Here is a 14,708-nt window from a genome sequence, read left to right on the forward strand (position 1 = left end):
CATACACACACACATATACATACATACATATATATATTCTACTTTGAAAGTTTCAATACTCATACCAGAGACCAAAACAATAAGAATGTCCAGAGTTAAATACGTGTCCAAGAATTGATACTTTTACCTTATTTGGGCTATAAACGTTTTTAACATTTTTCCAAATCAAAATCTACCACATTACTTGAACTTAAAATTCAAAAATCAAGCGATACTCGACGTTTGCTAACAAACGGATTGTCGGCAGTTTTCAGAACACTTCGCATATTAAAATACATTGCTATCGCGTTGTCTCGAATCTCGGAATTAAACGCGTACGATGACGCGAACGCACGAAGAATCGAACGGGCGATTATCCGAGAACAAAAGCGACGACAACAACAACGTCGACATCGACGTCTCGTCTCGTCTCGTCTCGTCTCGTCTTGTCTCATCTCTCGACCTCTGTAGGAAAAAAATATTTACCGTTTCCCTCCGCGATAATACCATCTCTCTTTCTCTCTCTCATTGGCCCGAGGCGAATACGTAAGTGCGGCGTGATTAGTCATCGTCGCAAGCTGATATCAGGCTAAAACGCTCGCTCGAGAATTATCCGCGTGAGTCACGCGAAGCTACATCGCGTCGCGTTGCATCGCGTCGCGTCGTGCCGTGTCGCGTTGCCTGAAAATTGAGCGAACACCGATCCCTACTTTTTCAATCATTTTTTCCCCTCGTCTTTCACGACCGAGTGACGAGCTCATTCAATTTCTTGCGAACGGTGACGTCCGGGCGAAAAACATGCGGCTGATGACGACTTCGCTTCGTCAGTCGTGCGAAACTTTAATCTCTCCTACGTGTATTATAAAACGTGACATGATGAATGTACACCACAGTGAAAAAAATATAATACAATACGTATAAAGATAGTACACAAAATATAATACGTACGCACTCACTTACACACACATAAGATATCCTATTTTAAACAGGACAGCCGAATGTCAAAAACTGAGCAGACAAAATGTTTCAGACAAAATGTATAGGGTTTTGAGGAGGAAAAAAGACAATGACCTTGAATTTTAACTATTTATTCACCAAGGTCATACGGCGGTCAACCTTATCTTTTTAAGTAGAAAGTGATACTTTTTACAGCAGATTCTGAAAAATTGTTCAATTTTGTGTAAAAAAAACGCTAAAACCTGTACGATCTAAGTCCAATAGTTTGAGTTTATTTAGCAATGAAAAATGCAACTTTGCTTATTTCCATCAACAATAACGTGCAGGTAAATTTATGTATTTGTTCAAGTTTCGAAGATATTCGGTTGGTCTGTTTAAAATATAGCTTATGTGTGTATGTGTGTGTATATAACATAACAAAGAGACAAGACTACATCCTATACAAGGTGTGTTCCGGATCAACCGCTTCTTGAGTGTTCCTCCTTCGCGAAATTCGAATATTCCCATGTTTTCGCGTTTCTTTTACAAAATAAGAACCTTTCCTTTGGATATGCTGAAGATACGCTCTCTTGCGTGACGGACCGTATTCGCGCCCGTGATACCAAGTACCGCGACGCGGGCAGCAATATATCTACGCTGACAAAGCGTTCACTTGTGCAACCGCGCGAATACGTCGAGTCGCGCGGGAGACGCGAGAGTTTATCGCGAGAAACGACCGGGCAAAATCGGTTTTATGCCGTGTTACTCGTTCACCGTGCACAGGCTATGTCGAAACCGAGGAATTTCTACAGTGTTACTACAGCAAGTATTACACAATGTATACAAATGCATTCTACGTAATCAAAAATCATGTGGAATATCGTGACGTGTACGCGACAATTGTGCACTGTCGTACGATTCTTTGTTACGATGAATATCGACGGCTCGACGGATCTTCTTTATCTTCTTTACCGAGTCATTAAGTCATGAATGACTTGACGAGTTTTCTAGCGGAAGCGACGATAAAGTTAATCGCATACGATTAAATCCCGCCAAACTTGATTTGCCGATTGCAAGGAACGCTTACTGACAAAACTTTGTTACAGATACATTTTAATTCGTCGATAAAGAGAATTGCTCAGCTCCGTGTCATTCGCGCGTCATGTCCGATGAATAATATTGTTGAACTTTCGAAAGGCATTTCGAATGCAACTGTACATTCAACAACTTCGTCTTATCGCGCGAGTTCCAAGTTGCTTTATACTTCACAGCATAGTATTCAAGATAGAAGATGCAAACGGAATTGGAGGAAAATACAATTACTTTCTACATGCAAAAATTGGCAAAATTCAAACGAAAATGAAACGAGTATAATTAAACGTGAATTTGATAAATTTCATTGAAAAGAAATCGTTAAAAATAATGCAGACGAGTAAAAGTAGCGTCCCGCTAAATCTATCCGGAAAACTTCAAAAGAAAATAATTTTTTCTACAAGACATGTCTTGCAGGAAATTCCTCAGAAAATTATTTCTCCAAACTTAAAGGTTCCAAGGTCGGTTGAAAAACTTGCGCGTCGATTGATCATTCCCGCACGATCTTGACGAACCCACTGACACGAATATGCGCTTTTCGCATTTTTCTTCTTTTCCGAAGCCGTTCTCGATTGCGGCGCGCGCAAATCACGTGGAAACATAGACGCAGAGCATCGAGGCAACGACCCGACGACGGAGAAGGAGAATGCATTTCCCGGCTGCAGAAGCGCGGTTTGACGGCCGGCGCAAAAACGCGCGCACAATAGTCGAGAGCGAATGCTACGTTCTTCTCTCTCTCTCTCTCTCTCTCTCTCTCGTCACGGCTGTTCGTGGGACGACGGGTATTGAGTGACAAGCCGATAATGATAAGCGCAACGCGGCGGAGGGAGAGCTGTTGGTTAAATCGAACCGACCGAGCGAGGGGAGCAACACGAGTAAACGCCGTGCGCGTTAATCCCGACGTCGCAGCGCGCGGACTGCGACACATTAAGGGCTCTCGCACATGGATCGCCGTAACCGTAGACGCAAATAAGACGCAAACTTCAATTGAAGAACCTATCGGGATATTGCTTTAGAATTCTTCTGGCTAGAGGAAGATTGACGTGACCGTATAAGTAGGCTTCTGACTAAGTAACTAGAATTTTACCAGATGAATCTTAGTTACTTTGATGTACGATCAGATTTACCCGCAGTTCTATCTTCTTCTAGAGTGTATAAAATTATAGCAAAATTATAGCAAATAATCGGCCCTCAAGTTTACGTCTTATATCTGTGGTTACGGCGATCCTTCTACGGAAGCTCTAATCGCCGCTCGATTTCGTGCACGCCAAGAGAAGACCACGAAGACGACGCGTCGGATTCGCTGAGGATAATTCCGTCTAATCGTCGTAATTCCGTGTAATTTATTCTACAAGCAGGAGTTACGCGGCCAAATTCTTCCTCCTCGAGTTTGCGCGCGGTGTTGACCAATGGAACAAAAGCTCCCACTCATTGAAGGAAGTCCGCGCGCGACATTTTGAATCTGACGAAATCAAGTTCCATTTTCCGGCACTTTCGGGAAGTGTCTGTAATCCTTATCGACCGGCACTTCGAGATAAACTTCGGCTTCGGATGCTATTCACGATACGAAATATGCAATCATGCCGGAATAGCGAATTTGTAATTGAACGATTGAAAATTAGAAAAAATTTGGATCGATCCATAGTTTGTACAAATTTTTAAACAAAACTGTAAAATGCATTTTATTTTTGTTAAAAACAATCTTAATCAATAATATACGCGCCATTCTGTCGGGCAATCTTTTGTCATTTTTCACGTAATTTCGCAATTCCCTCTCGTAAAATTCCTTTTTGCTTTTCAGCGCCTTTGTGCTTTTTCAGCGAAAAAACGTTCCAAGTAATTTTTCACATTTTCTAAAGAAGCAAAATTTATACCGTCAAGGGAGTTCTGTTATAAACGAAACAGATGACAATTGGAAGGGACAATGTGAATATGATAAAGTGAAATAAAACATTTCAACCAAATTCTAACAATTTTTACAGAAGTAAAAAAGCAAAATGCACAGGAACAACTCATTATTGCCTTCCCATCTCAAGTCACAACAATAGACAACTGTACTGCTTTAAACGCTTTCGTTTACACCACAAAGTATGCTCTAAGATGTCAGCTACCAAAGCACAGATATGTACAGATATGTATAGACAACTATATGGACTTCTCCTAATACCAGCATGCGAATGTCAATAAGACAAAAATCCGCACGAACTTATGAACCAACCTAATATCTTGCGAGACGTCTCAAAACTTTGCTAATAAAATTCCATGTGTTTTGTTTCCGTAGCACTCGTGGCAACAATAATACATAATTCAATAAAATTTCGCATTATGGAATATCTTATTAAATTGCTAGCATTTACTCGTGACACTCTTTCGGCCCGTAATCCGTTGAAGTTTTCTCTGCGGTGTATTCTGGCGCGCAAGTTGCCGACGAATTTTCTTCCGAAATTAATTAAATTTCTTATCAGACGTGAACGCCGCACAAACGCAATGTCAGAGATTTTCGCCCATAGCAGCTAAGAAGAGTTCCCTCGCGAGTTTAAGAGAGACAAATTAAAAAACGACCGCCTGGTGCCTTCGCAAGATTAAAACTCTGTCGCTTGTTTAAAATATATATCTTTCAAACTGGACATTATCTCAGAGTTATCTTCCAAATAATGATAATAAGCCGCTCTCCGCGTTATAATAATCCTGAGTTTCGTTCAGTCGAATTCTTTTCACGTATAAGACAAGATCCTCGTAAATTCGTTTCGAGCATTTCGTAAAAGATCCGGTTTTTTAGAGAACTCGCCTCGTTTCACAGAGGAGCATGAAGAACAATTTGTAAAAGTTCCCTGTCCTCTATAAAGAAATTTTCCGGAACGCAAACTCGTGAAAATTCCGTGACTTCCGCGCAATTCGATAGGGTGAGGGATCGTCATACTGACCTAATAGCCGCAGGACACGAGGTACTCGCCCAGCTTTTCGACAACAGATGCAGCTTGTTGTGGCTGTATGGGGTCCTCGTATAGGGAGACAACTACGGCCTGCGTCGTCTTCATGCAATGGACGCCAACTTTGCCGAGTTTTGCCCTTATCACACGGTCCGTGCCCGACAGGTAGATGTACCTGCTACCGGCTAAGGTAACGCCCGACGACGTCAGGATGTCCTGCTCTTCGAAGCTCAGGACTAATTTCGCGATCTCTTCTTTACTTACCTAAAAGCAGAGAGAGAGAAAATCGTTTTATCAGTAGGCGCAGTGACAAAACGCGACAATACGGCTTAAGTTCCCGACACACTCCGCAACGTAAATCCCGCGAGCTGACGTGGCGAAATTGCGATACCCTTTCCCAGTCTCAACTAAATGTGGTAATTGTACGATCGCGAGCACGTTCCATCAACTTCTGCTCAGGCGTCCTCGTCAAGCTCCAATTTTAACGCGAGGACTTTCTTCACTCACAGAAGTCAAATACCATTCTCTTTACTATTGCTATTCTATCGCATTATTTATTCTTTATTTTTTTTAAGTAACGGTGGAAATTGAATAATGAGAAAAAGAATTTAAATAAAATCCGAAAGTCTAAACGGACACTTTAGGAGAAATGAAGTTTATAACATACAATTAACAAACGCGGAGGACGCATCGGTACATGAAACGATCAAAGTACTCTCTATTCAATTTCTTGGAGTGAAATTTTACTCGAAAAGTAGAGTAATAGCCGAGTCTCCGCTCTGAATCGTCGAGTGAATATTTCCGCTCAAAATTGAAGAGTGAATCTGATGTCAAGTCATTTGACGAATTTATTCCAATTAATTGAAACATTTGCTCAGAACTCACTTTATAAGCTTGAGTAAAACATTCACTCTTGCGGTAATATTTTCGCCATTAATTTAAGTGAAAATACTGGTTATTTTTCACTCCTCTTGCTGTGACATTTCACAGCAAGAAATTTAAAGAGTATACACAACAAATATCATAAAAAAAATAAGGGTGACGTCTTGCCTTAAATTTTTTCCTTGTCGAAGTTTTCTTCGGCGGAAAAAAAATCTTCCTTTCGAGCGAAGGAATCGGTAGAGATTGGAGGCATTAATCTATAGTGGACGCTTTACGCGTCATTAATTGGCAAAGCACGCTTGCGCGTGTCCACGACGTTATCTATCGTTACATTACCATACGTTAAGGCCATTCTACAATTGCGTAAGCGTGGTCATGAAACGTCAACCAATCAGAGTGTTTTATTTTGATTGGTTGTCGTAATCATTTACAACCATTTACGACCACGCTTACGCAATTGTAGAATAGTCTTTATACTGAATCTTGATTCGGGAGCAACGTAGATCCCATGATTGGCAAACAAACGAACGTTTCGGAATTCGTACCCATATTTCAAGGAATAAAGAGAGAGAGAGTGAGAAAGAAAGAGAGAGAAAGAAAGAAAAAGAGAAGAGAAATAGAGAGCGAAAGCTAGATACCTTATCTATTTTATGTTCCTGTAGATGCGCTCTCTCTCTCTCTCTCTCTTTCTCAACATTTACGGAAACACAAATAAGCAACAGCGCGGTATTGTGTGCTGGAAAACGTTCTCATTCACGAATCTATATATGACATGTCCAGCCAAGAACCGCACGAGACGAGCATTCACCCTTCGATAATCTCGTTCCGCCGTAAACATATTATTTTCAGAATTAGATACATATACATATCAGTAGATAAGTCCCGAGCTTTGGTGCAAAACTCGCTGAATTGAAGCACCGTACCGAAGTAGAACGAAGAACGAGATTTTGTTATCCGCTTCCTGGGAGTTGAGCATCAGCCTTCCCAAGAGACCGGTTTCGTTCATCACGCAAAATTCTACCGACCATTTGTTGGAATATCTAATTTTAACTAGAGCGAAGGAAGAGCGCGGAATGTGTAACACGTACACATGCGTCCCGTACGCTGAAAAAAGTGAATTCGCCAAGAGTCTCGAGAAAAAAGAAAAAAAGAGACTTCGCAATGTCGCGCGACGTAATTAAAAGCCGGTTTGGACTCTTGCGAGGAACGAGTCGAGGTATGCGCTCTGTTGACGTAAACGCACAGAAAGATGCACACAAGAAGAAAAATCCTCACCGAATCGATCGATATCACGTCGGTCAGACACGATCGATAACGTACAAGCGCGATTATCGCGACGCGATCTGAAGTGCCTTAAGTTCACAGCTCGAAAATTGAATTGAACTTCCGCGAACGCGGTAATATATCGCGCTCGACGACGCCCGGCGACGAAAATGACGTCGAATAGAAGCGCGCCAGCAGTCAGCCGATGTCATCCCTCGCGAGCGGCGTTCTACCGGCCGAAAATACGCTTCCGCGAGAAGTTCAAAGGTCACCGGGCCTGCCGTGACGCCATTCGGCAGCAGGCTCGTAACGAATTGATACCGCGAAATTCACATGGCGCATCTAATCTCGCGTGTCCCGAAGCACATTGGCCGAAGTTGCCGACGCATGAACATTATACAGCCCGTTTCATTATACAGCCCGAGAGTCTCCACAGCTCGTGGACTTTAAATTGGCCGAGAAAAGAATTCGCTATTGAGGAGGGGACAGGGTCTCCGCAGCGTGCCGCGCAACGAAGAAGCTCGGCCCGTTATTCGCGCGAGGAACGTCAGACGCGACGAACCAGAGGTTGCGAATTCCGGCGCGACGTTCTCGCAAGAGTCTCCTGAAAACGTGCGGCGAACCCGACGGAGCTCGGATTTCAAAGTCAAGTATCTCAAAGTCAATTGCTCTGAACCCTTCCGTGCTTAACGGCGCGCTCCGACACAGGAGGGAGATAATCAACGATAAGAGCCATAATTCACGTTGGCATCGATCCTTGCGCTATAGCAATAATCACCGGGAGCTCGTCCTACATCGAACTGGGGACAAGGACAAGGACGGTGACGATGACAAATGAGCCCTTAAACGATTTGTAACGATACCGTCGAGTTGGTTTCTCCTTGAATAAGAGGATCTCGCGTGAAAAAACAAATAGCGTGAAGCTACAGAGTAATCTGATATAATCTGGACCTTCTACGTTATCCTTCAGTCACGAATAAATTGAAAGGATGAATTTAAAATGTAAGTAAGTGATCAAATATAAATTTTTTAGAAATATCTAAATTTTCCACACGGGAGTGTCAATGTCAGAGAAAAAACAAATATTTCGCATCTTGAGACATCAATTTACTTTACTTCATTTAAATTAGGAAGTACTTATTTAAATCTCCTTGTAAAAATAACCATCGCGTTACCAATTGACAGGGGGAATAATGTTTAGGAAAAATAGTTGTTGCCTCGAAATCAAAAGCAGACACAACTTTCCTCACTCTTCGTGTGCGAAAAAATTCGGGCTCCAGTGCGTTAAATTAAGTCTCTCCGAAGAGAGAGAGAAGTTGGGTATTAGTATTTAAATATATTCGCACGACAGGGGTGATCCCGCTAAAAGCAAATCTGTGTTACGCATTTTGTCGCGGATCACGTCACTGTCGAATTAACGCGAGACGGACGCGTGCGATCGCGCCGGAAGTTCGACGAGGGAAAAGTGCAGTAGTATGGCAAGAGGAGGAAAAAAGGAGGAGAGAAAGGGGAAAAAGGGAGAAACAGGAGGAAGGAGGAAAAATCGCAAAAAACGTAACTGTGTAACGGGCGATCTTAAAAGTTATTCCTGAAGTGAGGTAGAGAAAAGGGCCCACGCGCGAAAGCGGATCGATGCGCGTAAGTGTCGACGTGTTGCAGTTAATCCGAGATGATCTAACGCGGCCTTGAACTATAAGTAAGTGCACCGATTACGGGCGTCTTTGTACGATCGCCGCCCGTTGCCGCCTTCTTTCTCACGGCTCCGCACCGCTCGTGCACGCCGCTCGCTTTTGTTCCCCCGCGGACGCTATTTCCGCCGAAACGTCGCATTAAATACATGCAAGTAGAAGTGCGAACGCCCCGCAATATCCCTCGCACCTTGAACATCTGAGAGCCTCCTCTCGGCGAAGAGAGAAGAAAATAATTCTACGCTCGCATTCCTTTCTACGCTCTCTCTCTCTCTTTCTCAACTTCGATAACGAATGTTTTAACTCTTTCGCTGAATTCGCACGCGCGAGACTTATTTTATATTTAACACAATCTAGAGTCATACAAGAATATTTGATAACTGGGAAATCAATAGATAAACGTTAATATTGTAAAACAAACAGATAAGTACTAATACCGCAAAATTAATAGATAAGTATCAATAAAAACTATAAAAACCAATAAAAGTACCAATAAAAACTAACTTAATCTTGTTAGGAAGTCGAGACAAAGTTTATACGCGGAGAGAATATTGTAGTAAAAATTAGTGTAATTTTAGTAGTCTAAGAATAAACTAGCATTATATATATTATGAAAATTATAATAAAACATAGTAAAAATGATCATAAATGATGACTCTTACTACATTTACGATCATATTTACTGTGTTTTATTATAATTTTCGTGATAGTGACAGTCTATTCCCGGATTATTAAAGTAATCTTGCTAAAGTTGCAATGTAATCTTTACTACAATATTCTCTCCGTATAGATGAAGCGCGGGCAATTCGGGACACCTTGTATAGATACAATCGGCAAAGGGTTAGTCAAGAGTAAGAAAGAGAGAGATCGTTCCGAAGTACATCTGAGATTTTTTGCGCTTCGCACTCCTGGCCGTAGAAAGGAGGTCAGTACGCGTTATCCTCGCGAGAGGATTCGCTCTTTTCGCGTGCGCGCTACGATCGTGAGTCGCGTATTTGGCTGTCGACGTGAAGCGAAGACGAAAAAAAGGAAAACAAGACAGCCGCTATATCGCCCTCCTTAAGTTCACCGTACGCCCGTTTTACAGTTACAATTTCAGACCAAGCACGACGCTGACCCGTAATGACTCCTCCGTCTTTGAGGATTTCGGAGTTTCTTCTCCTTTGTTTTTTTGTTTTACAACACGCGCGCACATTACGCCTCGACTTCGTAATGTTTGTTGAGTCAGCACTATATGAGTGCATTTTCCTTGGCTCGCACCGCGATAACAGGGAAAAAGGCTCGCCTGGCTTATCGGTGGCGCGATAAAGTACGGCACCGGATATCTTATCCCATTGCGTTGGCGGGAAAATAATGTCCGCTTCTCGTCGAACTCTCTCTCTTTCTCTCTCTCAGAGCTTCCTTGTCTCGCTCCAAAACGACAATTTCCTTCCCCTATTCGCAGATTTCGCTTAATTACTTCGTTATCATGATATCATGGACAATGTCGAGCACGATGTATTGTCATTTACAGCGGTATCGCGTACAGCGTAATTGTCAAGTTCACATCGGAATAGACAAACAGCAACCCAGATCAAAAGGAAAAAAAAAACAAAACATGGAAAAAAAGAGCGATTATTTAATGATTAATTAACCTTTTAAGTCATAGTGTATCATATGTGATACACTTTTTTTAGAACAGTTTTTATGAATTTAAACTAATTTGTCGAGGCGGTAAATGTGAATTAATTGTAAAGCTTAAATTTCCCTCTAACAGAATCATCTGCATAGCACATTAAATTTTGCAAATTTAATTATTCATAAACAAATTAATATAAGAAAATGGTATTTTTTTTAATTCATTTGCCAAAAATATTGTAAAGTAAATCTATGGGAAAAAATGGCTTGGTTGATGCTTTTTGAGTTGTAGATAATGACGCAATCTCAAAAATTTCAAAATTCAAGATAGCAAACTCAAAATGGCGAGCTAATATACCAAAAATCGGGATAAGTTATATTTCTTTTTGTAAATGAGTGAAATTGAGTCTGTGAATAGTTTGAATTTCAAAAAAGTAATTTCGAATTCGTGACTAGCGACGCCAAAAACCCTCGGGTACTAATTTTCACGGAAATCGACGGAGTTTTTAAATTGTCGCCCGCCATATTGGATCCGCCATCTGAATTTTCAAAAACTGAATTTCAATTCGCAATTAGCGACCCCAGATCGATTGATAAAAAAATTGAAAGGAAAAGGTTGTACAGAAAAATTCATGACTTAAAGGGTTACGTGGTGAATTCAAATAAACACGTTTTGATTGAAAAAAACAGAATTTCTGGTTTACATACTTATTTTAGTTAGAGAAAATATTTTTTTCATATACTATTTTCATATACTATTATCATATACTATTATATATTTTTTTCATATACTATTTTCATATACTATTGTATAAAATATATAGAAAATTATATAAAAAAAATATATAGAAATTATATAGAATATTATTTTTTTCATATGTAAATCTTTTTCAAATCTATTTTGCTAAAGAACATAGCAAATGTTTTAATAACGTATTTCTGTTTCTAAAATATAAGTAGCACATATGAAATGAAAGCATAATCAATTACTGCAGAATATCGATCTATTCCTCGGTTACAAAAATCTATAATAATTTTTATTATAAAATTCTCCTCGTGCAAGAATTGAATTTGAGTTTATAAACACCAGAAATCCCGTTTTCTCTAACCAAAACGCGTTAAGCTGTATTATCATGTTAATTCGACGAATATTTTTTTTAGAGTTTAATAAAGTGCTTCAGGCCACACACTAATTACACATCAATATTTGCATCCTGTTTAAATAATATTGAACTATATATCCAACGAGAGCTTCTTCTTAACTTTTGAATTTTTACGAAACGACACGTTAACGAAACAGAGAACGATGATTGCGAATCGGCTACCAAGCCGGGCACTGAACAACCGTGGAACGAGTCGCAGCTGAGAAGCACAGCTGACGGAAAAGAACGTCCGAGATTATTAGGCAGATAACGTCGTTTGATCTCCGTCGAAGCGGTTCGAAGTCATCGAACCGCGACAACCGCCGTATCCACGTGCCGGAAAAGCCGCGGTGTAGCTCGCAAGAGGGGAAGCGCCCTGAACAAGATTCCACGGTTCATTTTGCGTTATCTTATATTTAACAGAGGCCGGACTTGGGAGATATTCTTGTCGGGCTGGACGAGAATAGAGTCCCTCGGCGTATCGATTTGACGGTGAGACTGCTAAGCCAAGCACGTGAGTCACGACGGGACCCCGACCGTCCACGTTGGTGACACGGGGCCGCCTTCCGGTGCGTTACGGCCCTGAGAACGATGAATCACACAGCCGGAGCTGATGTTTCATCTTCTCGCGTTTAACCCTTTAAGCTGCGAACGTCGCGAATAATCCCTGCGTTCATGGAGATAACCAAGAAGATAACGATCCAGCGCGAAAAAAATTAATAAATCCTGTTTCTCACGCGCGCACGCGTGATTCCGTTTTCGGGAGAACTGGCCTCGAAAATTGGAAGATATCAGCACGACATTTCTTCCTCTACCTCTCTTCTTCGAGCTTGAGGGAGGAATTCTTTCCTAAGCACGTAATAAATTAATATGTGTGTGTGTGTATTTATTCATGTATCTATCTAATCTGCTTAATATACTGATTGGTACGGAAGAGGGAGGGGTACGATAAAAGTATGATTATCGCGCTGCATTTTTATCTCGCTCGGTCGCGATAATCTGGAAAGAACGTTTTTATGTCATAGCTGAAAGGTTAAGGCCTGCCGGCCGCGATCTGGCTTGGACTGGTTTCACAAGCCGGGCCCAACGAACACTCTTGCCCGTCAGCTGTGCGAATTAATCGCGATAATTAGCGGCGAGCTGATCGAGACTGGGGCGAAACGCAACGTTCGGGCGAAATTCAGGGAGCGATTATTATTATCGCTCCTCGCAAGAGAAAGGAAGATACAACACGCACCGAAACTCGAGATTTTATTTCAAAGACGGATTATTCGGCCTACTTGCACGTCGCGAGTGCACACAAGCAAATCTTACGGTTGTTACGATTATTACTTTCAACACGCGAAAATGCGCTTTGAGACTAACAGCAAAGAGAGAAAGAGTGATTATACACGCTGTTACGTGACGAAATCTTAATACTTTAACAGCGCATTTATTACGGAAAAATTGTCATCCGCGAATAAACCAACATTCTGCAGTAATTTATTATCCTTTTATTTCATTTGTGTGCTATTTATACTTCAGAAACTGAAATATATTATTAAAAAACTTGCCGAGCGAAATTCTCCTTAGCAAGATAGACCTTACTGATACTGACAGAGTCTATCCCTGCAATACTAGAAATACAATAAAATTGAAAGAAATTTATATGAAAAGAAAAACTATAATATTCTTTCTCTCCGTGTAAAATAACTGCTGTCAAAATAAAGGCACGTATACGTGATCAGTCGTCAAAGTGTCAAAGTAGAAAATATTATCCTAGAAACTTCTTTTTACAGAATCCTTTTTATAGAAATCTCTTTTCAATCTTTTTTTATAGAACAAAACCATGATTTTAGATGATTTCTAGGCAAGACCTTAAACAACATATCTGTACAATTGGCCAAACGCTATAAACTGATATCTTTTATCAGGATGTCTCTATTACTTATCGACTGCTTCTACGTTCTTACAAACCTCACTTCCTTTTTACGACCAAGATCTGTTTCTATGTTGACAGTTAAATCAATTTTCATTCGTCACTCTTGTGAGCAACATCGTCTTGTCCGACTAAAGCGCTCACAATCATACCCTGTTCCAATCCGTCCCATTCTTTGTCATCGAATATATAATATAATTATATCGCGACACACACACACACACGCGTGTAACAGCGCGCAACGTTAGGAAAATTATTAAATTCAACTTACTCGACATTAGAGCAGCCTTTCTCACTTGATATGTCGCGCGTCGCGTCTCAGTCTTATAAGGTGCACTAATTTATCCGATCTCGGCGAGACCTTGTGCCGAATCGCAGCGAACACGGTTGCACTCTCGATAGACCCGGCGTATCGCACGGCACAGCACTGCGAGGTTGCTGGCCGATCGACCGACCGACCGACCTACCGACCGACCGACCGGCCGGCATCGCCATTTTGGCATTGGCGAGCGGAAAGTGCGAGGCCACCACGCTGCAGCTGGCGACCTTTATCTCCCGCTCACGCCGCCCGTCAAAAGCTCGATTCGAAGCGATAGCTTTATACGAGTGTATGTGTATGAGAATTGGTTCAGTGTGAAAACGAAATAAATCCACAATTGGTAGGGTTCCCTTTAACAGACACACACACATGTTTGCTATCACGGTTCAGTTCGGGAGACCGTCCTCACAGCCACCTTGCATAGAAAAATAAACTCGATTCGCGTAACTGATTTTCTGTCACCTGGAGCCCAGACGAAAACTCGGTCGTATGAATAGAAAATTCCTGCGCAACTATTACGAAACTATTCGCAAAAGTTCCCGATCGACGTGATTCCATTTTCCCTAAAAAAACACGACCGAAATTTAAGGGAAATTGAACTATTCGGAAGCCTTTCCGAATAGTTTCATGATATCAGCCTTGTAGGGAGTTTCTGACCAGTCAATTGTTCTATTATTTTAATCGAGTTTTAACTTCCTAAATATACTGAGGGAATAAATATCTAAATGATATTTATTAATAATACTTATTCGATATGGATACTATAATAACATATTTACTTAAATATATATTCTTTTGTTTAGATATAAAATAATAAAAATTGAGCTTATCATGAAAAACTAAGATTTTCTTAAGAAAATGTATTTTTTTAAGAAAATGTATTTTTCTTAAGAAAATGTATTTTTTTAAGAAAATGTATTTTTCTTAAGAAAATGTATTTTT

The 14,708-nt window shown here is 40.9% G+C and overlaps 1 protein-coding gene across 1 annotated transcript in view; it reads right to left on the reverse strand.

The window, feature by feature from the left end:
• The window catches only part of LOC116845559 (profilin), a 27,157-nt gene that overhangs the window by 6,628 nt on the left and 5,821 nt on the right, over nucleotides 1–14,708 (reverse strand). Inside the window, exon 2 of the mRNA XM_032818345.1 lies at nucleotides 4,932–5,201. Coding sequence (XP_032674236.1) covers nucleotides 4,932–5,201 — 270 coding nt within the window. The remainder of the gene's footprint in view (nucleotides 1–4,931; nucleotides 5,202–14,708) is intronic.

The sequence above is a fragment of the Odontomachus brunneus genome, unplaced genomic scaffold (assembly GCF_010583005.1).
Source record: "Odontomachus brunneus isolate Ranch 3 - 2012 unplaced genomic scaffold, Obru_v1 Obru_scaffold_053, whole genome shotgun sequence".
Classification (NCBI taxonomy): Eukaryota; Metazoa; Arthropoda; class Insecta; order Hymenoptera; family Formicidae; genus Odontomachus; species Odontomachus brunneus.